A 25,063-nucleotide genomic window follows, 5' to 3' on the forward strand; every position below is an offset into this window, starting at 1 on the left:
TTATTAATTATTAAGGTAAGTATAATTTATTTTGTAATGTGGACACATTATTTTAAATAATTTTGATTTAATTAAATTATACCTTAATTATAAAAATCCTACCTAATAATTTTAGTATATTACACGGGACACAATAATTATTATAAATAATGTCTAATAATTGTCAATTGGTATTCAACAATAAAATTTATAGTTAATTTTTAAGTCAATCATTAAATCTTTTGTGCTGTGGGCACATTGTTTTTAATTATTTGAGTTTAATAATATTATATCTTATTTATAAAAAATTCAAAGTAATATTTTTAGTACTACGGATGTGACTAAGAATTATTTTAATCGGTGCCTAAAAAATGAGTATTTATGAAATTTACGAAACTTATTGTAAATTTGCATAGGAATAATTTGTATATTTAGATAGAGGGAAAAAATTTGTAAAAAAGTTAAAACTTTTGAGGATGGATTGCGCGATTTTAACTATTTATGTTTGTAAGAAAAAAAAATGTATAGAAATTCTAATTTTATAGAGTCTAAACAATGAAAATAAACAAAAATGAAATAAATAAAATAGTTTTTCCCGAAATGGTCCCTTGACTATTCTCAAAATGGTCCCTCAACAATTTTTCAATGTTTATTAGGCTAACAATAGGTAAATGGACGAAAATGCCCTCCATTTTAACACTGATTTGACGGAATATGTAACAGAGGACCAAATTGGGTGAGTTTTTGAAACTCGAGGGACCACATTTGGTGCAATTGAAAGTCGAAATGCAAAATTGAGAATGAGCAATAGTCGAATGACCATTTTGGGGAAAAACTCTGTTATAAAATATAAGTTAAGGCCCACATTTGTCTTTGGATAATTAGAAAACTTCAGGGACTAAAAAGTGTCCTTCTCTCCTTTCATGTTCAGTGTTCAGGGCTTCTTTGTTTCGCACTCCTCACCTTTCATTCTTCAGTGGAGTTTCATGGATTTATAACTGAAGAATTCACCCCCTCTTTCGGTTGGTTGAAATGGCAGCCACTCTATGTCCAAACCTTACTCGATTCGCTTTGCAGTTTCCTAGCTTGTTCCCCGTTCTTCGTAAGCAACCCCAACTCCTCAAACTTTGCCGGAGCTTCCGCTTGCCCCGCCGATTCAGTACACTCTATTCTAACTCACTGCGGTCTTTCACTGTCAACGCATTGAGCTCTCCAGGTAAATTACTAAATTTATTGGTCAATTTGTCTTGTTTTCTCTGTGAGGCATTTCGTCGAACAGAACAGCACGAAATTATAAAGAGAGTTTAGCTTAGAATTTTTTAATTTATATTTAGTTTAATGATTATTTTGGTACTGCGATTGTGCTCTTGCTGAAAAAGTACAGTTTTTGCAGAGACATATAGCTATGGTGAAGTGGGCAATGAGAGATATGATGTGATTGTCGTGGGAGGAGGTCACGCCGGCTGCGAAGCAGCTTTGGCTTCGGCTAGACTTGGCGCGAAAACACTGCTTCTTACACTTAACATCGACCGCATTGCCTGGCAGGTAACTAATTAAATGTTCAGGTTTCAGATTTGTACTCTTTGATGTGAAGAATCTTAGTACTTTCGTGTCTTTGAAAATTTATCTGTTTTGCTCTGTTTTATGGAAATATATCACTGTTCATCCATGTGTGCCTTTTAAAGAATTATTGGAGAGTTATTGTGGGTGTTAATCCATTCATCAACTTCTGTTTTCTATTCTTAGTAAAATTGGCAAATTTAATTTTATGTTTTGAAAAAATGCTGTTTTTTCTTTTTGGGTCCAAAAGGAGTAATTAAGGATTGTCAATAACAATTTATGATCTGTTATATCAAAATTTCAATTCTATTTTTATGTTTTTTTTTAATTTTTATTTATTGAAAGGACTGACAGGTTTGAAGAAATATCATAATGCTGCATTTTTCCCTTTCTTTTTGGTTCTTTTTCAAAACTAATTACAAATACATTGTTTCCTTTTTAATTTTTTTTTTTTATAATAACATTGTTAAGAATAGTTTCTTCATAGACTGTTTTAAATATTTTCATTTTTCTTAATTCTGGTCATCTGCTTTTTTGATCTTCAATGTCTTTAGAGTTTAGAACCAGTTATATTTGTAATTCAGAATGTCCTTTTGATTTTTCATGTTCCTATATTACACTAATACATAGTTAAAGGACAGAATCTGTTAGTTAAATTAAATGTCTTATTATGTGTTTTTATTTACTGAGCAAGTGAGCATCTATGCTTACTTGATCCTTGAGTTTGTTTATGTCCTTGGATTCAGTAAGTAATTGAAATCCTTGCAGCCTTGTAACCCAGCTGTTGGTGGGCCTGCAAAGTCCCAGCTCGTACATGAAGTGGACGCACTAGGTGGTGAAATTGGAAAGGTAGCTGACAGGTAAATCCCAAGTAACTAAGAAATTATGTTATAATGCTTGAGGGAGCAAAGACTGAAGTATATTAGCCTTCCTGCTGAAACAGAGGCCAAGATGTACTCCCATGAACTTAATGGGAGGTTTTTTGAATGTGGACTTTCATTTGTGTTAGGGAAATATGTTAGCTCAGTATTCAAACAAGATGAGTTTTATGAGGCAAAAAAAAAAACATATAAATTAATGTAGAAAATAACTAGCTAGTCTTGTATTTGCCGGCAAGCTTGAGGTCTACTTAAAATGATTATTCAGCTAAGTAGTTGAAGGTCTTAAGGTTGTGCCCCCTTACTTCTAAATCTTATAACGTAGCCTGCTAATTCCAAAGATAAAAACTATGTTGCTGCACCCAGCAGTCATGTAATGGATGCCTTTAGTTTAGATAGGGAACTCAATTCTTCAAGCTCCATTTAGTTTTCAAGTACTGATGCCACGCTTGTATTCTTTTCTTCAGATGCTATCTGCAGAAACGTATTCTCAACATCTCCAGAGGTCCGGCTGTCTGGGCATTGCGTGCACAAACTGATAAGAGGGAGTATGCTTTGGAAATGAAAAAGATTGTAGAGAGGCAAGTTTATTCAACCCCACTATTAAAAAAAAAATGAATACACATATAGTTTTCTATTTAAGCTCCATCTATGAGAATGGGAACCATGTGAAAAAGTCTTGGGATAATATGGCTTTTAGTTTTCATTTGTTATCATTAGAGATTTAGGCAAGAGATTAGCAATTTAGCATGAGCTACTTGGTTCTGTGTTGAGCCATTAACCAAGCTTGAGGTGTCTCTTTAGCTCTAATTCCCGTTTGTTTGACTTTTGAGGATCACAACTCACAAGGCCAGTGAGCCCTGGTATTTTTTTCTATAAATATGGAATCACTTTTATGCCCGGAGCATTTATAAGACTAAAATCCTAAGCTCTTTAGCATTCTTCTATTGATTTTTGTACTAGCGCATAATGCCAGCTTGCATGCTGATGTTGAAGCCTAGTCAGTTTATTTTGTTGAGTTGTTATAATTTAATATTGGGCTAGGATCACTGAACTGGACTATAATGCACATGGGCCAAACGTTGAAGCCTAGTCAGTTTATTTTGTTGAGTTGTTATAATTTAATATTGGGCTAGGATCACTGAACTGGACTATAATGCACATGGGCCAAACCACACTAAAAGATTGAATTCAACCAATTAGCTAGTCTAACCCATAGCCTTATAAACCCATATTCTCTTTCTTATTTTATCAATGTGGGACTCTTAACACTCCCCCTCAACGGTCCCCCTCAAGTGGACAACCGGGCCATTTTGAATCTAACCGGTTGACCACTTGAAATTTGATCGGACCCTCCCCCTGAAACGAAAGCTCTGGACGCCACCAATACCCATAACCGGGTGTACACAAAGTGGACCGCACGCCACCAACCCATAACCGGGTGAACACAAAGTGGACCGAACAGGCTCTGATACCATGTTATAATTTAATATTGGGCTAGGATCACTGAACTGGACTATAATGCACATGGGCCAAACCACACTAAAAGATTGAATTCAACCAATTAGCTAGTCCCAAACCACACTAAAAGATTGAATTCAACCAATTAGCTAGTCTAACCCATAGCCTTATAAACCCATATTACCAATTAGCTAGTCTAACCCATAGCCTTATAAACCCATATTCTCTTTCTTATTGTCTAACCCATAGCCTTATAAACCCATATTCTCTTTCTTATTTTCTAACCCATAGCCTTATAAACCCATATTCTCTTTCTTATTTTATCAATGTGGGACTCTTAACACCATATTCTCTTTCTTATTTTATCAATGTGGGACTCTTAACAAGTTTGTTAGTACTTGCAGTTAGTCGGCTGCCTAGCTGTGCTGGGTATTGAATAAATGTATTGGTGTTGACTTCATTTGAATTATACAGTTTTTCCTTCTTCCTTCACTAGCTCTCTCTTCTCTCTTCTGCTGAATACGTTACTTTGTGTGTGTGTACCTTTTTTGGCTTTTCTCAGAGTAGGATTTATATGTTTGCTGTCAAATAGTTATTGAAGCACCTAGAAAAAGTTCAACTGCAGTCGGTTACACACTTGAAAAGACATATAGCGTATGCATGAAGTATATGCAGTCATGTATGCATAGCATGCCATCTTGTGTCTACCCGTTTTGTGTATTTTCTTCTAACTAATGATTCCCATTTCAGCACCCCAAACCTCTACATTAGAGAGGCAATGGTTGTAGATATTTTGCTGGGGAAGAATGACAATATAGAAGGTGTTAGCACATTCTTTGGGATGAACTTCTATGCACCTTCTGTGGTTCTTACTACTGGAACATTTATGAGTGGAAAAATATGGGTTGGTAGAACTTCAATGCCTGCAGGGAGAGCTGGTGAATCAGCTTCACATGGTTTGACAGAAAATTTACAGCGCCTTGGATTCGAGACTGATAGACTGAAAACTGGCACACCTGCACGTGTAGATAGCCGTACAGTAGACTTCTCCCAATTGGAGCCTCAGTATGGAGATGAAGAGGTCTGTTCAATTATCAATTAATAAATAGGTAGGCTCTTTAGATCATGCATGCTGAATTGCTGACCATGTTGAGCTTTAGTCCATTATCCCTAGAAAATAAGTGTTTACATAGATGCCATTAGCAGTGTAACAAGTGTATTTTAGATGACTTTAGTGTCTCATGTGATCCACAATGATGATGTTAAACAAAGCACGCCAATTAGAGATAGACATGTTTACAGAAGTATTGGGACACTTCCATATTTGCTGATCTCTTTAAACCGTATTCTGATGCTCTGCCATGATAACTGCAAAAATTCATAATAACCAATAATCAGCATTTTCTGGTTTAGTTTGACATCAAATAGTTGGCATGCTATGAGATGTAAAAACTGCTGGAATACCAGATTAAGTATTATTGAAATCACCCTATCTAGATGGGAAATCTTCCAACAGTCTGAAGAATGAACTCCATTATTTGTGCACGTGTACAAACTGAAGCACATTATCTATTTCATGTACACTTCCTGACCACGAAGCTATTTATGTCTCTGCATATTCTTGGATTGGCCCTGAATTCCTGAAGTGGACTAGCTATATATACTTAGGGTTGACTGAAATTTATCCAAACAGCTATGGATACTTTTAAATGCTGTCTTTTTTACTATCACTCTGCTAAAATCATTAGGATAGTTTAAAATATGATGTGGATGACATCATTTGATCCTGTATTATATTCTTGCTATTGATGTTGAAAAGTTAATGTGTATATTATTCAGGTTAGCTGGTTCAGTTTTGATCCTGATTTCCACATAGAAAGGGAGCAGATGTGTTGCCATCTTACACGTACCACAAAGAAAACTCATCAGCTAATTAAGGATAATTTGCATGAAACTCCCACTTATGGAGGATGGGTTGAGGCCAAGGGACCTCGGTATTGCCCCTCCATCGAGGACAAAGTATGCTTCATATTCTTCTAGAACAACTTTCCTCCCTTTGGATTTGTAGTATCTGATTGCTATATTATAATTCATGCCCATTGTCCATGAAATGGAGTTCCATAGGAATGACTAGACTTTGGGTCAAATATCAGGTGGAAGTTATCTCTTGTATATTTATGCTCATGCTGATGATAAATTGTTCCTTACCCCTTTCCCTCCAGAATGGCCCATAGATCCATTCATCTTACATTAATTGATTAAGACAAAATGAAACTTGGATAATTTTTTACCATATCATTATTGAATCTAGAACCATACCAGATAGTTTTTGGCTTCTTTTTCTTGCCCGGAAGAAAGAGCGGGGGTGGGGTGGGGGAAGAGTGCTTTACTTGAATGAAGATTAGTGGCCCTTTCACAAAGAAACTTGGATAATTTTCCGCCTAGAACCATACAAGATGCCTTTTGCTTCTTTTTGGGTAAGAAAGAGGGGAGCGGGGGGTGGGGGGTCACTTGAATGAAGATTAGCTTTATCTATTTTCTTTTACTTTGGAATATTTTTCTGATTCAGATTGAAATTTTGTTTCCATTTCATATCCCGGGGCCATTTGCTCTTGTGATATAGCTTACTGTTTTGTTTACTAGATTGTACGATTTCAAGATAAAGAGTCACATCAGATATTCCTTGAACCAGAGGGTCGGAGTGTTCCTGAGCTCTATGTGCAGGTTGGTTTTGTTTCCATTATTTGAAAACATTTACTACTGTTCTAAATCTCATCTTTTTGTTTCATCCTATTCCTTTTTACCCTTTCGGTTGATAGATCTCAAAAGATGTTTTCCGAATGAGGTTTGCATGATTGCTGGCTTGATTACTGCTAAAATGACAATGATAATGGTTTTTTTTTTTGGGTTAAAGATGAGAGTTCCTATTAATGATGTTATCCAGTTCAATGAAGTGCTTTCATTTCTCTAAATGCTTTAGTTTGATCAATTTCTGTAATTAATTCACAGGGATTTTCTACTGGTTTACCGGAAAGATTGCAGTTGCCACTTTTACGGACATTACCTGGACTTGAGAACTGTACAATGCTGAGGCCAGCTTATGCTGTAGAGTATGATTACTTACCTGCTTATCAGTGTTCTAGATCTCTGATGACCAAAAAAATAGGAGGACTTTTCTTCTCAGGCCAAATAAATGGGACAACAGGTTATGAAGAAGCTGCTGCACAGGTTTGTATTTTCGTCAGTTTCCTTGGTAAATGGGACAATAAATGAGGACTTTTCACAATTACATTATGTAGCAAGGCCATTGTGATTGCTCTCTAATTGGGTTCCATTGTATTTTCTTCACTTTTCTTTCCTTTTGATAGGGAATTATTTCTGGGATTAATGCTGCTAGACATTCTGATGGCAAATCCCTTATTGTTCTAGAGAGGGAAAGCAGTTATATAGGGACATTGATTGATGATCTGGTAACGAAAGATCTCCGAGAGCCTTACCGCATGTTGACTAGGTAATAAATAGCCAACTTTATGTTGTTGCAATAAGCTGCAGTTCTCTTGGTAAATGCCAGTTATTTTCCACAATATATAGAGTAAAACTTCATTCCTTGAAGAATTGAAGGTAAGTGGTCTTGAGTTATGCACAACATGTTGAAGCATAAAATTGAAATGGACATCTTAATTTTTCAATTTGATTCTACAATCTACATCAAATTAGAGATGCAAGTTCATTACCTTTTATAGCCTGTTAAGCTCTTTGGTGTAGAAACATGTCCCCAATCACAATTGACAAAGTGTCCTACCTCCAGTCTGTCCACCTGACCATGTGCTAACCAATAGAACCCTTTCTCCTTGTATAGTGAGGGTAACTAAGATGATGGTTTATAGTGTATAACTTCTTATTTATTTTTTTATTTTTATAATACTTCAGCCGCTCAGAACATCGTTTGCTTCTTCGCTCTGATAATGCTGATAGTCGCCTGACCCCGCTTGGTCGTGAAATTGGGTTGATAGATGATAGAAGATGGGCTCTGTATGAGGACAAGCAAACTCAAATATTGGAAGAAAAGAAGAGATTGAAGACCGTCAGGGTTTCAGGTCCTTGATCATACCATATTGCTTCTCCTTTCATATTTATCCCTGCAAATTGCTTGCATCACTCTTGTCACTGCATTTGCGGTATTGTCCATATTTTAAAATTTCGTAATGAGAGAGATGAGTTTTCCAAAGTAATAAGTCAAACGAGATCTCATGGTTAACAACACATGCACCTAACTCTAACATTTAGTTACTCTGATAGACCTTAGCTCTTTGCTTTCAGGCGGGGATTTAGCTGCAGAAATTACACTTATCGCTGGTCAGACAGTTAGGGATTCATCAACTTTGGAGAGCCTCCTTAAGAAACCTAATGTGCAATATAAACTCTTTGATAAGCATGGTTTTGGAAATCGACTCCTATCCAAAGAGGAGAAACAGTGCGTAGAAATTGACATCAAATATGAAGGCTTCATTGCTCGCCAGCAAATCCAACTCCAACAGGTTGGCTAACTACCTCCTGCCATTCTCGTTCATATACGCATGTCTCCTTCACTAATAAATTTCATATTCTTAAGCAGCCTCTAATGCATAATATATGGTATATTCCTTTGACCTTTTTCTGCTTCTAGATGGCTCGTCAACAGCATAAACCAATCCCCGAGAACATTGATTATTATTCTATGACCACTTTGTCACTTGAAGCACGCGAGAAACTCTCAAAGGTATCCTTCTATAATGACTCGTTGATGGTTAATATCCTGCCCAATGCCTGTCTATGCATTCTGATTGTTATCATCTCGACACAATACCATCCTATTAAGTAAAACAAAAGGCATAGGTCCTAAAACCGTTCCTATGTCAGTTTATGTACACAAATGCCATTGACATACAATGTGTTATTTCATATAGGTCAGGCCTCAAACGATTGGGCAAGCAAGTAGAGTAGGTGGAGTAAATCCTGCCGACGTTACAGCACTTGTTATCATTCTTGAAACCAACAAAAGGAAAGCCCAGGAGCTTCTTAGGCAACAGAAAGCAACTCTTCCTCCCGCTGTCCTTGATGCAGGCGACAAAGTTTCCGAGAATCCTATTAAAGAGTCGGTCTGCACCTGAAATCCACTATTTGGCACGGCTAGTTTTTATGCAAGATCCTAGCTACAAGTGGTAATCGAGTGAAAACATCAAAGGAGGTTAGTTGTAGGGTGGGTGAATAATCTTGATTACCGCTCAATTTTTCTCATACTCATTTTTGTTTTAGTCTACTGCGAAGATAGTGGGGATTGTTGATGTGTGTATATATACATATGTATGTGACTAGTCACATACATGCTAAACAACAGTTCAGTGTAAAAATGAGCAGTTTATAAGTTATAATCAACGACTTACATTTGGGTTTACCATGGGCATGCCTTTTAATTGTTGAGAATCCAGAGTAACTAGTTAAAGATCCTTTAAAAGTTTCAAGTGTTCAATACCGAGATTCAAGAAGATTTTAACATTTTCATGTAAATTAATTGAAATTTAACACTTTTTTTTTTTTTTAATGAAGAAGAGAATTAATTGAGAAATTTACTTTTGTTCACCTGTATGATTGACCAACTAGCTTAAGGAGTGTGCTCCGTTTACAAGCTTATTGAGTAATCTCTTTGCTCTATCTAATGCTAATGATTCACATCACATGTTTGCTTCTCTTACTTAGTTGCTCAATTACCATTTAGCGTTTTTCATCAACCAATTTGTTCAAACACCTCAATCACATAGCTTACTCACAAGGAACAATCATTAATAATAACTAATTTACCCACGTGAAGAAAAAAGAATTCCTAACCAAATTAGTACCATTTCTTGGCCAAAATTTGTTGTTTACTATCACAACAATTTGAAGACATTTTGGGGGATAAATCTTTTCATCCAAGGAAGCAAGCATGAGGTGTTCACAAATATTCCATGTGAAGAAAAATGTTTTGATAAGACCTATACATCAAAATGACAAGTTGAAGAGGTATTTTTGTGCAAATTATAATATTAACTTAAGTACTTCATAGTTAATTAATTACTTAAAGAATGAAAAAAAAAATTATTTTAAGAATTAAAATCTCTAATTTTTTGTTTTGAGTAACAGATGGTCAACAGATAGTTAACTATTCTATCATATTTTCTTTTGGATCAAAGGGAGGGAGGCCCCTTAGTGGTTTTGCACTCCGATTCTTCTAGGCCTCGTAGCTCCTAGGCAGTCCTCGTAGTCCGAGCTCTTTTCAAGCATTGGTGCTCCTAAAAGCAATATTAACAAGATGCTACTATTTAAATTTTTTACTTCCTGATATGGCCGGCACTAATAAGCTATTTTTTCATGTGGATTTCAATACAAGTGTTTACATCAAGATTTTGTTTGTAAGAAAAATTTTGGAGTAGAAAATGGAGTGCATAGTATTTTCCTATTAACAAGTTGATTAGCCACCATATTTGCTTGTGGTATGCATGCTCGGTTGAGATGCCACATGTCCTTTGCGCACCCTAATGCATTATATTTAATAACATTATCATGTGAAATATTCATATATATATATATATATGAGATTATATTAGAATCAACTTCCTCATGAATCCATGAGAACTAATATAATGCATTAAAAAAATAGATCTATTGATAAGATTAATTAGGTAATTAAAAACACGTGTGTATATATAAAGGAGTTAATTTCATTTTTGGTCCTAGATTTATATGTGGCATTCCACTTTTAGTCATCTTTTATCAAAACATCCACATTTAGTCCTAGCATTATTGTGGCATGACCATTTTTGGTCCTTCGTCAACAAAATTGTTGAAATGTCGTTAAATACAAAGGCATTTCGGTCTTCTATTACAGAGTTTTTCAAAAAAATAAACATAAAAATATAGTGGGGTCAACTTACTTTGTATAAAAATGATTGAAAAACCATTGTATTTAACGACATTTCAACAATTTTGTTGACGGAGGACCAAAAATGGTCATGCCACAATAATACTAGAACCAAATGTGGATGTTTTTATAAAAGAGGACTAAAAGTGGAATGCCACTTATAAATCTAAGACCAAAAATGGAATTAACTCATATATAAAGCATTATAACGTGTACATATTAAACATGTACCTATATTACACACAATAGATGTTTTATATGCACATCAAAATACTCCACATGCAACAAGCTCATATTTAATTCTCCTAATTAATCTCATTTATACATTAAGTTCGAATGGACCGTTGGTTCTGTGCAACTATCAGCTATGCAAGTATGATTATGGGCTTAATGGGCTGATATCATTCTAAGTCTTAAACCCTAAAATCATAATTCCTAAATCCTAATCGTTCTGAGTCTCTCCTCTCTGGACCTTCTCCGCGACTCGGCTTCGTCCTCACGCCCTCCGTCTTCCCCGATTCCACCCTCGGCGAGTCGGCGAGCTCCGGTCAGGCGGTCTGCGGTCACTCCCTCACGCCTCCGGCTTCTGCTTGACTGCTTCTCCGTCACGCACTGACTCCGTAGTCTGTCCTCCGACGCCAACGCCTTCCGGCCTTCGCTCCTCACTCCTCAGCCTCGCCGGACGCGGACGCCCACTCAACCAGTCAGGTAATATAAGTATTTAATTATTGTTTTTAATCTTTTCACTGTTAATGTAAATACTTAATAATTAATATGTTATTACTTATTACATGTTTAATTAAGTAGGTAAATTTGTTTATTGCCACCCTGCTAGTGCGTTATTGTTTACTGCCAGTGTGTTAATTTTGAGTGTTGAGTATTGTGTTCTGGAAATGACTAGCATTCTCTACCATTGTTTTGAACTTTTAATTAAACATTGTGTTACTGCAATACTGCCACTCTGCCAGTGTGAGTGTTAACCAATATAATTGATTAATTGACTTGGGTACATCCTTTCTTTACTTAACTTTTTTTGTGTTCAAATATTTCAAGTTATAATTTCTTATACATCTTTATCTAATCACCCCCGGTTGCACCAAAACAGTAAAACAGCTCCCTGGTGCGCGTTATGCTTACCAGTAGCGCCCTGATATTTCATTTGCAGTTTTTTTTTTCCTTCTTTCACTTTTCTCTCCCATGTTCTCTCTCATAGTCACCTTTACAAAAAAACTCTTCAAAATTCATGCCTATTGAGTTCCTAGAAGCTAGCTAGGTGGACATGATATGCTTTTTTGAAACCAAGACATATCAAAGGATGCCAACAAAATGGTGAGGATGGAGATTAAACTTAATTCTGTACTCCCTCAAAATCTGTGAATAGTAAATCACTTTCCTTGAGAAAATAATAATCTAATCTAACTTTAACGGAACATGAAAATCTAATATTTTATACGTAGCAGATATCATTTTGGTTATTTTAGATACCTTAAACCAACATCCCTAAAAGTGTTTTCTAAAGACTTGTGCTAAACAACAAAAGAAATTAAAAAAAAAACTTTTGTGAATAGGGCTGAATTTAATTTCGTGATTTGTTTGATAGTTATCCATTGGGCTTCTATAAAGTGTCATCATGTAACATGGGCCAAGGCCGTTTAAACCTTGGTCCAGCTTGATTGGGCTTTCAAGATGAGTATACCCGCCCAAGGCCCAAGTCCACATAGTTGAATAATTCAGTTCAATTTGACAAGATTAAATCAAAAACCTTCTCCCCGTACTCTTGTAGGGTTTTGCATCCTCTAACACACTCTCTCTCTCTCACGCGCGCTCGACAATGACGAAGCTTAGGAAGCTGAATCGCCCAACGGGCCATCGACTTTCCATGCTCAGGTTCTTCCATTCACCATTATCTCCTCATTTTTGGTCAATTTGTGTGGGTGTCGGTGTCTGTGTGTTTTTTTTAATTGTTGGGATTTTTTCTTCTAGGACGATGGTTTCGCAGTTGGTGAAGCATGAGCGTATAGAGACCACAGTCGCTAAAGTAATCTCGTTTTGCTTAATCTTTTCACTTTTTTTAATGTTAAATTGGCGTACTTTTGATTGGTTTTTTATCATCATTGTTAGCTCGTTTCGAAATAATTTGAAGCGATTGACCTCTTAATTGAGTAATTATCTAAGCATATGAGTTAGTAATTTATTACCGAGTATTACTTAGGCTTAGTTAAGCACATCAAAATGTGTGAACATTGGCAAATTTTCCGTTTTCTTTTTCTTTCTGGATGTTACCGCAACAGGTTGCTGGCATCTTGTGGAAGCTTTGTAATGATAATTGTTTCTTTCTTGTGCCCTTTTGTAGGCCAAGGAAGTTCGTAGGCTTGCTGATAATATGGTGCAGCTTGGGAAAGAGGTATGACACTATGTATTGTCTAGTTATTGATTCCTTGATGGTTTTAAGTGCAGTCCTTGGGGGTTCCTTCCAATCTATAATCACTTGTTATGTTGCTTAATCTTATTGTATTTGAATGGCTTCAGATATAGGAAGATGTAATTGAAAGTGGGATTTAAAAAAAAAATAATAATAATTCTTGGACATTCTGTGAAAATTGATAAAACTACTGTCATCTTTAGTGTCAAATTTCCATCCAAATTCACCTAGAACTTAACAGTTTGACAAATATTGGCATTACTCAATAATTAAGTGACCAACACTATCCAATTGTAAAGTCAAGAACTAAATCTACAATTATCATAGTGGCATAGAATTAGCTATTTCAATTGATATAGAAGGACTATTGTCATTTGTCGTGTTGCATTATAATGTATGATATTGTTAGCTGTTTGGTGTTTTGTGCAATATATTTCTTTATATGATGTAAACATTTTTGTGCAATATATTTCTTTATATGATGTAAACATTTCTTGGTTCATAGTCATGTTCTTTTCCTATGCTTTTTGCAAATTATAGGGCTATTTGGTTGGAGGGATTAAGGAGCTATCAGGAGGGTTGGGGCCAGTATTACTCTTAGTCCTTTGATATTAGATGATCTCAGGTAGTTTGTTACTATAATTCCTGGATTTACCATCCTAGGCTCCTAGTAAATTCATTTGAACCATTGGTAAAGGCCTAATCTCTAGGAACAGTATACAAACAAACAATGAATTACTGGTCATGGGAAAATCCAAAAGTATTACTGTAATTCTAACAACTAAACTCTGACCCATAATCTTATCTTGGGGTGGGATTGCTGCATTGATCCCTTTGTGGCTGTTTGGCTGTAATCCAAGTATCCAACCACTGTGGAGGATTACAGATTGGTGGTAAAATAGTGCTGGGATTACTGTAAGTTATGGATTATAATTTATTGGTGTGATTGCTGTCATGCTTGGCTTAATGGATTAAGGTGATGATGTCCTAGGGTTGGTTAACAGTCCTGTATTTAGTAAGGCATAAGTAATCGCTGGATTTGGCATTTTTTCTTTAATCAGTTTTGGGCTATACCAGTGTTCCCTCTGGGACCATCTGATCCAGATTGACTTGGATTTACTAGGCCAAAGTAATCAAAATGAAGAAGGGATTAAGGGGAGTGCCAGCATTGTCCAGTATCCTTTCTAATCCCCTTTAGTCTGTCCCTCCAACCAAACAACACCTCAAGGACTCAAGGTGTAGGTATTTGTATCTGTATGAATCTGAAACCATCTCAAACCTTTGCAGGGAACTCTATGTGCTGCAAGGCGTGCTGCTGGCTTTGTGCGTGGGGATGATGTTCTTCACAAACTATTTACAGAACTGGCCTATAGATACAAGTGAATATGGAATCTTTTAAATTGTATTCATTTTCATTTTATTTGGCTTTATTTTTTTTGCTTGGGGGTTTGTTCTTTGTGGTTGCATAACATCTTGATGTTTCAACTTGCAGAGAGAGAGCTGGTGGATACACTAGGTTGTTAAGAACAAGAATACGTGTTGGTGATGCTGCACCTATGGCCTATATTGAGTGAGATATTTACCTTATTTGCATTTAGCTCAAGAACAAGTTGGCTTTTGTTTATTTTGAATTTAAAATGTAAAGAAAATATATAGCAAAAGTTGGCTTGGAAAAGACTATACTGTAAATAATTTGGCATTCCTATTAATCTGTACCATACATACTGTGAGGACATAATTTTTCATCTTGTTATTTATCTGAAAAATTTCCATTTTCCCTTGGCAGGTTCATTGATAGGGAAAATGAACTTAGACAATCAAAACCACCCACTCCACAGCTACCACAAAGACCAGCCATGGATCCCTGGACAAAGTCTCGGCTCAGTAGGCAGTTTGCACCCCCTAAAGAAGAGAAAAGCACCGACTCTGAGAATTGAAATAAGATATACCCATTGAATTTAATGGAGATTTTGTCCAATCTGCTACTTGTTATCTTTAATGAGCCAGCCTCTACATAACGGTTGTCAACAGCGGGATAGAATAACGCCAAATGATGAAATATCCAGGCTTTACAACATTTATAGAAAAGCTGTGTTTGAGGTTTTCAAGTGGTGAGTTTGTGTGTGAATTTGTCTGGACTCTTTGCAATGACATAAGATTCCCATTTCCCTTTGGCTTATGTTTTCCTTTCCCTTCCTTGTGTAATAAAAAAATGAAAAATTTAGAGAAATTCCATGGATAAAAAGAGGTATGATGGTGGTTGCTAACTAACTGTTTGATTATATCTGGTCTACTGCTAGGGCCCAAAAAACTCAAAAATAAAATAGACAACTACAGTATTTTATAGTTAATATATGCACAGAATATGGTTATGATATGTAGACTTTCGTAGCGATGGGTGCAAGGCTTCAACTCACTATCCATTTTTGTACGTCTCAAACAAGCATATATATAGTTGCCCAAGTGACAAATAGATTGCTTATATAGGTTCAATCTTAAGCTCTAATGACCTTATCTCATCATTTCTTTTTGGGAAAAGGTGCAAATAAGCCACTGAATTATTTGAGAATTAGCAATCCATCGAACTCGAATAACTTCCAAATAAACCAGTAAACTCAGAAAAACAAAACAAAACAATTAAGTTACTAAATCGAAAAGAAAATAACAATTAACATTTTTAACAGGTGATTTGCATATTTCGGTCACTTAACGACTTTTCCAACGATCATCATTAGCTTGTTTCGAAATAATTTGAAGCGGTTGAGCTCTTAATTAAGTAATTATCTAAGTTTATTATTGTGATCAGTTAATAATTTATTACCGAGTATTACTTAAGCTTAGTTAAGCACATCAAAATGTGTGAACATAGACAAATTTTCCGTTTTCTTTTTCTTTCTAGGGATGTTATCGCAACGGGTTGCTGGCATCTTGTGGAAGCTAAGCTTTGTAATTATAATTGTTTCTTTCTTGTGCCCTTTTCTAGGCCACAAGATTTTTTTAATTCTTATTACAACTATTTGCTTATTCGCCAAAAAACTTGTTGTCTAGTGGTATCCGGTGTCCCGGTTAACACTCTCACATGGATGATGTGAGTGGATTCGAGCCTTAGTGGAGTCAACTGTTGACTCTTTGTGCTTCATTAGGTTGAGAAAGTAGCTATGAACAGATACTACATTGCAACAGAGTCAGTAGTACACAACTATTTGCTTATTATGGCATGAAACTGGCATCCTTATCAATGGAGTTTTTTTTTGCGGTTTTTGAAGAGTTTTTGTAAGTGTGATTAGGAAAGAGAAAATGGGAGGGAAGGAAAAAAAAATATGATTTTTAAAAAAATAAAATAAAAAACAGCTTTGTCAGGGCGCGCCTGAGTGGGCGCTGCTGTGCGCACAACAGAGCTCTGTTGATACTTTGGATACTGTTACAAAAACTTTATTTTTGCAGATGATACTTTGCTCTTCTCTCTCCACTTTCTCTTTCTTTCACCTCACTATTTACTATTCCAATAATCTCAAAAAAACCCCTATAATGGATGCTCTTAGAAGTTGAAATAAATGTTGCAATTTCACACTGGTCTTTCCTCTCGTATTAACATGATAAACTCTTAAATACATTGATGCACTTAATGATAATATCTTTCACATTAATGCACTTAATGATAACGATTGGTGCAACTATTGATAATGATAGACGCATTTAATATTGATGCTCATTGTATATTCTTTGTTGCACTTTTAATACATTTTACTTACACTTAGGTACACTATATGAAACTTTTACTTGCACTTTTAACACTATTTACTTGCATTCCAATTTTCAATTATTTACGAAAATACACACCGCGTTTTAAAAAAAGAAATCAATATTTCTGATTCGTTAGATCTGGACACGTGGACAATTGTGAGTGATTCTTAGTTCTTTCTTGGCAACCCGTTCTCACCTGAACAACCTCCTATATATATATATATAAACAAAGATTGTATTCTCAGAACCAAAATTGGCCAAAAAAAAAAAACGTAATAATGAGTAGGATATTGAGCCTAAAATATTTGTACATTTTATTTCTAAAAAAATAAATAAAACATGCATTTTTGGTTATTCAGAAATGTTGCTCAGCGCTAGGGATCTAACATGATCAATTGAATATAAATTGAAGGATATCAATCACCAATGATGAAACTTATCCAAGCATTCCTAATTGCTCATTTTTGTTGAGTTTTATTCTAACCAAAGTTAGAGGAAAGAGAGGGTATTATAGATTTTTTTTGAAAAACGGAAATATATTAATTAATCAACTGGTAGTTTTCAAATACATAAGGGGGCAATGGTACGAGAAATACAATCGAAATATTCAATCAATCCCACCCCACGATTACATAAAGCCTGACGAGCTAGAATATGAGCCGGCATATTTGCACCACGTTTCGTAAAGGCAAAGCAAACCATAGGACTTTGTGACAAAAGACTCTGAATATCATCAACAATCGCACCAAACGAGTCATATTTTGCCCTCCGGTAACAGCATTTGTCACCACTTGCGCATCAATTTTAAGTATTACCTTATTCCAACCTTTCCCTTTTATTAAAGATAAGAAAAAAAAATTGCACAATTAGAGCATCCCAACAAGGGAATTTTTTTTCTTTTTGGGCATTGTGAGGAGAGAGTGTAGTGACTTGGAGGAGAGAGAGGAGAAGAAAGAGAAAAAAAAAATTGCAAGAGAACCTAGCTTTTTGTGGGTCCCACAAAAAAAAAAAAAAAAAAGCTCTCGTGCTAGTGCGCGTAAATAATTATTTTCCTTTTTTTTGTTCTCTGATACTAATTTTCTTTTTGTTTCCTTTTTTTTTCCTCAATTTTCTCCATCCTATGTGGCCTAAAAAACTATCAAAAAAACCTTGCTCTTGAGATTGCTCTTAAGCTTTTTTTTTTGTGGGGCCTACGGGGCGAGGAAAAAGAGAGAGAGAGAGAGACATGGTTGGTGCACGTTGGAGCGTACCAATAGTGTCGCGTTGGGTGCGTCTAATACAATTTGTAAGTGCATTTCAACGCTTCAAAGTGAGTGCAAATTGGCAGTTTGAGGGTAACTTTAAATCTCATTAATCAAATGTATTTGATACTACTGCCAACTGACTTTTAAAATTTTTATTCTTTTCTTTTTGAATTATAATTTTAAAATATAAATAAAGAAATAATTAAAATAAAATTTGATATAGATGGGTGAGTGAAAAAAAAAAAACTTAAAGAACTCAAAATATTGAGAAAAAAGAGTTTTGAAATTGAATAAGACAGTAAGAGTAAGGTGGAATGTTGGAACACAAAATATTGAAGAAAAATTTCAACTATTGGGATGCTCTAAAAAGAGTCGAATATCGGGTAACGTTTCGGTTGGTGATTTTTCTACCTTACTACTGGATTTGATATTGATTATCATAGCTACTTTTATTACCTTACTATTGAATTCAAATTCTTTAATAATTATAAAACATACTAGCTTTTCTTATGCGCGATGCGCAAAAAATAGGTGCTCAATATTAATATTTCATATTAAAATTTTAAATTTATTTAAATTTTAATATAGTAAATAATAATAATAATAATAATAATAATAATAATAATGTAAAATATTTTTATAAATTAGATATTTATATTTTGAAAAATAACTAACATATAACTCTAATATTTAATGTGTATATATTATTATTATTATTGAAGAAGATAAGAAAATATATAGTGGATGCATGTGCATAGTAACAATAGTGAAAAGGATAACGAAAGTTATAACGGTAGGAGTATATTTGTCCAAAATATTATGTAGTACAACTTTTATAGCATAATGTATAAAAAAACTTAACGGAAAAAATGGACATAAATGAGGGGTATAACCTTCATTCACATTTATTATGTTTTTAGATTACCATTCTCATTCCCTACTTTTGAACAAAGGAATAAAAAATGAGAAAAAAAAATAAAGGAATAAGGTTCAAATTGACCACTGAATTTAACATGAAAGTGCAATTAGGTCACTAAACCAAAAACAAGTACAATTAGGTCACTAGATACTTCAAATATATGTAATTTCACCTGATAGCAGGTTACATGCATTTCATTAGGTTAGTTGCTTATGTGGACGGTGAGTTGGTATTTTAAAATAATTTTTAATAATAAACTATTAAAATAAAATATTATAATAATTTAAAAAATAAAATAAAATAATAATAATAATAAAACACATTTGCAGGCACCCCTCCCCCTTAATAATACCCTTGCCACCTTGATAGGAAACTTGTGGATGAATCACATTTAATTAATTAATTAATTAATTAATTATTATTGTTATTGTTATTGTTATTGTTATTGTTATTGTTGTTGTTGTTGTTGTTGTTGTTGTTGTTGTTATTATTATTATTATTATTATTATTATTATTATTTATGAAAAGTCAACTTCTTTAACAAATAACTTTTGTTTTATTATGGTGTGTGTGCGCGCTTTACTACTTTTTTTTTTTAAATTAATTTTTTATTTTGTTTTTTATTTTAATAGTTTATTATTAAAAATTATTTTAAAATGTCAATTCACGATCCACGTAAGCAAGTAACCTGATGAAATTGATGGTAACCTACTATCAGGTGAAATTGCATATATTTGGAGTGTTCAGTGCACTTTTTTTTATTTTTTTATTTTTTTATTTTTTTATTATTCAGTGGCCTAATTGCATTTTTAAATTACGTTCAGTTGCCAATTTGAACCTTAAAAATAAATAAAATAAAAAGGTTATTTTCCATTCATTGAATATGAAACTTTAATATATATATGCACGCGTATTTATATGTGTATATATGTATTATGAAATCGGTTCTCGTGCGGCTGTGCGGTGAGAGGAGAGCTATTGATCTTGCCAAAATCAACTTTAGAATTAATAACGTTTAAAAAATGCGGTGGCAATTTGGTCATTTTTCATATGGGTCGAACTTAAGGTGCATAAGTCTTGTGCTTATGGTGCGTCGTGTTCTTTTTTTTTAGATGTGTGGTTTCTGTGCTTAAGGTGTGTGCAGTGGAGAAATTAAGGTGCATAAGTTCTGAGCTTAAGGCGCGTATGTTTTGTGCTTAAGGTGCGCGGTTTCTGTGATTAAGGTGAGTCAGTTCTTTAGTTGATAACTTAAGGTGCGTCGGTCTAAAACTTTAGGTGCGTGGTTTTCTTCCTTAAGATGCGTCTTTGTATTACTTAAGGTGCGACGTGCGCCATTGTTATAAATTGCAGATGCACGATGTTAAGACTTAGGGTACGTCATTTAACAATTAAGGTGAGTGTTTCTATCACTTAAGGTGCACCATTTTTAGGTTATGTTTCTTCCTTCCAGACACAAGTTCTTCTTTTTTTTTTTTTTTTTTTTTTTTTTTTTAATTTCATTGATTTGAACCGTTGATCTAGATTTGATCAACGACTCAGACCTAACCGCATGACTACACCTGAGATTTCTTCCACGCTTGAACCTGTCCCTATGTGTGTGTGTGTGTGTGTGTGTATATATATATATATATATATATATATATATATATATATATATAGAAGTACATTCATGTACAAATAGCCCTTAAAATAAAAACTATGTGGATTAATTTGAATCGTGAGATCTGTAGTCTGGATGGCTGTGATTTTTATTTTATTTTATTTTATTTTTTTATTTATGTCTTTTTTGGTGTTTGTATTACTGCGCGTATTGTTTTTATTTTTGACTGAGGTACTTTTGGTATTTCGCATCTTGGCATTGAAGTTAGATCCGCATTCCTCTCCACTGGCCTGTGTTAACCTCTTGACATTCCGTAGTTTTTTCCACTCGCTTCTATACACTTGTTAGGTTGCTTGGTGGAGTTGCCGAGGGTTTGCGTCAACGATTTGGTGGGAGTCTGAGTCATAGCGATGGTTATTGGTGGGGTCCAAACGAGGAGGAAGCGGCGGGGACCACCGGTACGGGGAGGCGTTCCGGGTATATTTGTTCTCCCTCTTTGTCGCGTTGTTTTTTTTTTTTTTTAAATCCTTGTTGGTCTGTTCTCGGTGTATTGTTTTGGTTTTTTCTTGTACTTTCATGGATTACACGCTGTTGAGTTTTTGGGTGTTCGATGCATTATCGCGGTGGGTCACTGGTTATGGGGTTTAGTATTTTGTTATTTTTGAATTTCTATTTGGGGGTTTGGTGTGTGTTGGGTATTTTTGGCGTATAATGATTCTGTTTTTAGGTGTTTTGTTGTCAATGTTTTCAATTTCGTTTTCTACAGTTATTGTTCGAACTTGGGTGTGTCTGTTCGTTGGTGGGGCGTCTGGTGTGGGTGGGTTTGGAGGGTTTTTTGTTTGGTGTTGTCATTGGCGTCGTTTTTATTTTGGTGGTGGTGGGATGTTTTGTGTGTTGGTGATATTTTGCCCGTGTGCGGTGTGGTCTGTGGGTGTGTGCATGCGGGATTTGCTATATTGTCATTGATGTTGTTGTTTATTTTTTGGTCGTGGTTTGATTGGTGGTGATAGTTGGCCCGTGTGCTTCATGGTGTATGGGTATGTGCACTTGTTGTCTGCGTGGTATGTTTTATATAGTTTGTATTGGTGATTTTTCATTTAGGAGGCTCAGGTGGGTGTTAATGTGTTGTGGTTGGGTTTGTTTCAAGGAAGAAGGTGAGAGTGGTGCAGCTCCAACCGGATAGTACTGATGATGACTTTGTCGCGCTGCCCTTGGCTTTTCTTGCTAGGTTGCAAGAATACCCTGTCTGGAAAGCCCCGGATGGGAAGTTGTCTGCGGAGAAGGACGTAGCTTTTCCTAGGGTCAAGACTAGGTCCCCTGCTGGTGTTTTCGTTGATCCGCTAAAGGATTTGTCCTTTCAACAAAAGGAGGCCATTAGAGATCTTGGGTTTTCATCTTTGTTGGAGTTCAATGTGAGTGAGTGCCTGCCTCGCCTAGTCTATTGGTTGTTGTCCAACTTTGATGGGCAGTCGCGGTCGTTTGATTTGGGGGGTAGGAGGTCGTTGGCATTGGAGGAGCGGGATGTTGAATTAGTGTTGGAGTTTCCTCATGGTCGTGTTGATATGGTGAAGCGTGATAGGCTTCAGATTAGTAATTTGTTGCAGCGGTGGAGGGATAAATTTGAGAAAAAGAGGCATGATGTGACACCCGCGGAGATTTCGACTGTGATGGTGGAGCTTGTAGACGGGGGGGACTTTGGTTCAAGAGGCATTTTTGTATGTTGGTGTTGACGACGTTAGTTTCTTGTATGCGCAACAGGTATGCGAATCATATGTACTTCCAGTATTTTGATGATGTTTCACGTGTTCGGGATTTAAACTGGTTCAAGCTTCTAGTTGATTCGTTGGTTGAGACGCTGGCTGCCTGGAAGTCTGGCAGGCACAAGTGTTTTATAGGCCATGCTGAGTTTGTGGCAGTATGTTTCCCTCTTTGCTTTTGATCTTTTTTGGTATTGTTGCATTGATGTGTTGTATATTGTGTTGATTTTGTTCTGAGTTTGTTGGTTTTACCTTTTTTGTTTCTTGGTAGTTGTTTTATGTTGACCGAGTAATGCATTTATGTCGCTCGGTCCTGAGGGTGGTCCTGTCTTTTCGTGGGTGGGATTCAGATCTACTTCATCAGCGGGAGCTCTCGAAGATTCGTTTGGTATGTTTTGGTGGTGGGGTTATTGAGCCACCGCTCTTGGGTGGTGTCTGGTGTGATGGTGGTGACCCTCCTCAGGGGGATGGTGATGGTGGTGTTGGTTTTGATGGTTCTAGTCCCCTGCTAGCTTGTCGTTATGGTCCTAAGGTACATTGTATGTTTTTTTTTTGTTTTTTTTTTCCTTTTTTGAATTGTGCTTGTGGGTTACGAGGACTAGTTGGGTGTTTTAGTATATATTTTCTATGTTCTGGTGCTTTAGGTGGGTGTGCACACGGGTTTGTCATTGTGGGCACATCTTCTAAATACTTAAGTGTTTTTGTTGGTGTTGTGTTCTCTAGACTTTGGAGGATTTGGTTGCTGAGAAGACCACTGTCCTGGCGCGGGCTATTCTTGAATTGTCCGAGTTGGTCAAGCTTGTGCGTGAAGGGGACTTTGATGGGGACCTTTGTTGGCAGATGTGTGTCGCAGTCCAGCTTTTTGTGGGTGTTAAACAGCGGTCGTTGTGCTCCAATGTTGAGGGTGGCAAACATGCTCAATCGACGTTCTCTCAGAGTGACGATATCTTCTGGAGTAATTCCGATAATCTTAGGGCGATTGAGGATATTGAGCGTGCCATTGCTGAGCGTGATGAGTTTAAGGATGTGTTGTCTTTTAGTTTAGGGTTGACCCAAGATTTTAACGGTGGTGTTGACATGGGGTGTGTTCGTTCTGACCATATGGATTTGGTAAGACCACTATTTTTTTGTTGTTGTTTAGGTTATATGTTTTTTCAGTTTGGTATTGTAGTGTGTTCTCTTCTTTTTTTGTTGTGTGATCCGATCTTACTACACAGTTATCTTTTTAGTTGTTTTGGTTTTGCAGTTTATGTTGATGTTTTGGATTTGGTTTGGATCAAAATTTAAAGTTTTTAATTTTTTTTTTTTAGGGTCTGGGTCGTTGGGTACTGAACCCTTGCCTAAGGTTGGTGAACCGAAATTGTTGGGTGATGGTTTTCCTGTTCCTGTAGAGGTTGGTTCTGCGTATGGTGTATGTTTCCCTTATTCTGGGTAGTAGTCATTTTCATTTCTTTTTCAAAGGGTATTCTGACCTGTGTGCATTTGTATATGATGCCGTGTGCTTGGTGGTTCAGGGGTATGTGCACTATGATTCGGGATTTTGCATTTCTAATTTTTTTTTATTCGTTAAATGTCTTAACAGGCTGGTGTGCAGGCAAATGTTGATGTTGTTGATGTAGGTGCTGATAAGGTGCCCGCCAGTCCTGGTTTGTTGGCTACAGACCGTTTCGAGCCGGGCTTGGGTGTAGATGTTTCGGCTGATGCTCCGGGGTTTGTTACGCCTCATGAGGTATGTTTCATTTGTTCTTCTTATTAATTGTTTTTTTTTTTGTTTTATGGATTATTGTTGTGCTATACCAGTGCGTGCACTTTTGGTTAATATTGTGGGCTCAGGTTCAGTTAATTCTTTGTATCGTGTTAACTTAGTATGTGTGCTCCTCTATTGACTACTGGGTGCAGGACTTGGTGGGTGGTCATGAAGGCTCTGCTTATATTTCGTCGAATGGCACTGCTTGTGGTGCTCCCCTCAAAAGTGATAGGGACATTATTCCTCCTTATTCCGGTGTATCACTGTTGTCTCGCTTTGATAATATGTCCGACGAGCCGGTTGGGTCTGGTATGGCCCCTTTGCCTGATCTCCCGGAAATTGGTTGCTTGGTGGTGCTGGTGCTAACATGTGAGCTATTAGCTTTTTTTTTTTTTTTTTTTTTTTTTTTGCTTTTTTTTTTTTTTTTTTGTTTTTTTTTTTACTTTTTTTTTTACTAAACATATTGGCCTGAAATGTGGAACACAGACTCTACATTCACATACACTATACTCTACATTCACAATTTGTAAACTCTACATTCACACATTACATGGTTATATGTTTAGTAACTATATTACCACTGTTATGCATTCACACATTCAAAATTCTATATTCACAGGTCTTATATTCCATATTCACAACTTAAGAACTCCACATTCACACATTACAGGGCTACAAGTTGCTAGAACTTCTTAGCTCTATTACAGATTCACACATGCATAACTCTACATTCACGATTTCTATACTCCATATTCACAATTTGAAACCTCCACATTCACACATTTCTGGGCAACTCTACATTCACACAATCATAA

General features: G+C 35.8%; 2 protein-coding genes across 2 annotated transcripts; both read left to right on the forward strand.

Moving 5' to 3' along the window:
* The first annotated feature begins 869 nt into the window (after nt 1-869).
* Nucleotides 870-9,312, forward strand: LOC116030479 (tRNA uridine 5-carboxymethylaminomethyl modification enzyme MnmG). The gene is made up of 13 exons (XM_031272736.1): nt 870-1,195; nt 1,373-1,524; nt 2,308-2,399; nt 2,885-2,998; nt 4,629-4,959; nt 5,718-5,897; nt 6,522-6,602; nt 6,888-7,106; nt 7,247-7,389; nt 7,809-7,975; nt 8,199-8,416; nt 8,545-8,637; nt 8,825-9,312. Exons 1-13 carry the CDS (start codon nt 1,012-1,014, stop codon nt 9,026-9,028), a joined length of 2,178 nt encoding a protein of 725 aa, XP_031128596.1. The 5' UTR covers nt 870-1,011; the 3' UTR covers nt 9,029-9,312.
* A 1,929-nt stretch (nt 9,313-11,241) lies between these two features.
* LOC116028381 (50S ribosomal protein L17-like) lies at nt 11,242-15,504 on the forward strand. Its single transcript, XM_031270089.1, has 7 exons — nt 11,242-11,523; nt 12,599-12,702; nt 12,799-12,853; nt 13,169-13,219; nt 14,525-14,616; nt 14,730-14,807; nt 15,024-15,504. Exons 2-7 carry the CDS (start codon nt 12,647-12,649, stop codon nt 15,172-15,174), a joined length of 483 nt encoding a protein of 160 aa, XP_031125949.1. The 5' UTR covers nt 11,242-11,523; nt 12,599-12,646; the 3' UTR covers nt 15,175-15,504.
* The last annotated feature ends 9,559 nt before the right edge of the window (nt 15,505-25,063 follow it).

The sequence above is a fragment of the Ipomoea triloba genome, chromosome 9, assembly GCF_003576645.1.
Source record: "Ipomoea triloba cultivar NCNSP0323 chromosome 9, ASM357664v1".
NCBI lineage: Eukaryota > Viridiplantae > Streptophyta > Magnoliopsida > Solanales > Convolvulaceae > Ipomoea > Ipomoea triloba.

What these genes read in the sequence shown, in the direction of transcription:
- LOC116028381 (XM_031270089.1), top strand. Translation starts at nt 12,647, where the DNA reads ATGACGAAGCTTAGGAAGCTGAATCGCCCAACGGGCCATCGACTTTCC. An exon ending in TAGAGACCACAGTCGCTAAA is followed by an intron (nt 12,854 to 13,168) that starts GTAATCTCGTTT and finishes GCCCTTTTGTAG; the next exon opens with GCCAAGGAAGTTCGTAGGCT. An exon ending in TGGTGCAGCTTGGGAAAGAG is followed by an intron (nt 13,220 to 14,524) that starts GTATGACACTAT and finishes AAACCTTTGCAG; the next exon opens with GGAACTCTATGTGCTGCAAG.
- LOC116030479 (XM_031272736.1), top strand. Translation starts at nt 1,012, where the DNA reads ATGGCAGCCACTCTATGTCCAAACCTTACTCGATTCGCTTTGCAGTTT. An exon ending in TCGACCGCATTGCCTGGCAG is followed by an intron (nt 1,525 to 2,307) that starts GTAACTAATTAA and finishes AAATCCTTGCAG; the next exon opens with CCTTGTAACCCAGCTGTTGG. An exon ending in ATGAAGAAGCTGCTGCACAG is followed by an intron (nt 7,107 to 7,246) that starts GTTTGTATTTTC and finishes TCCTTTTGATAG; the next exon opens with GGAATTATTTCTGGGATTAA.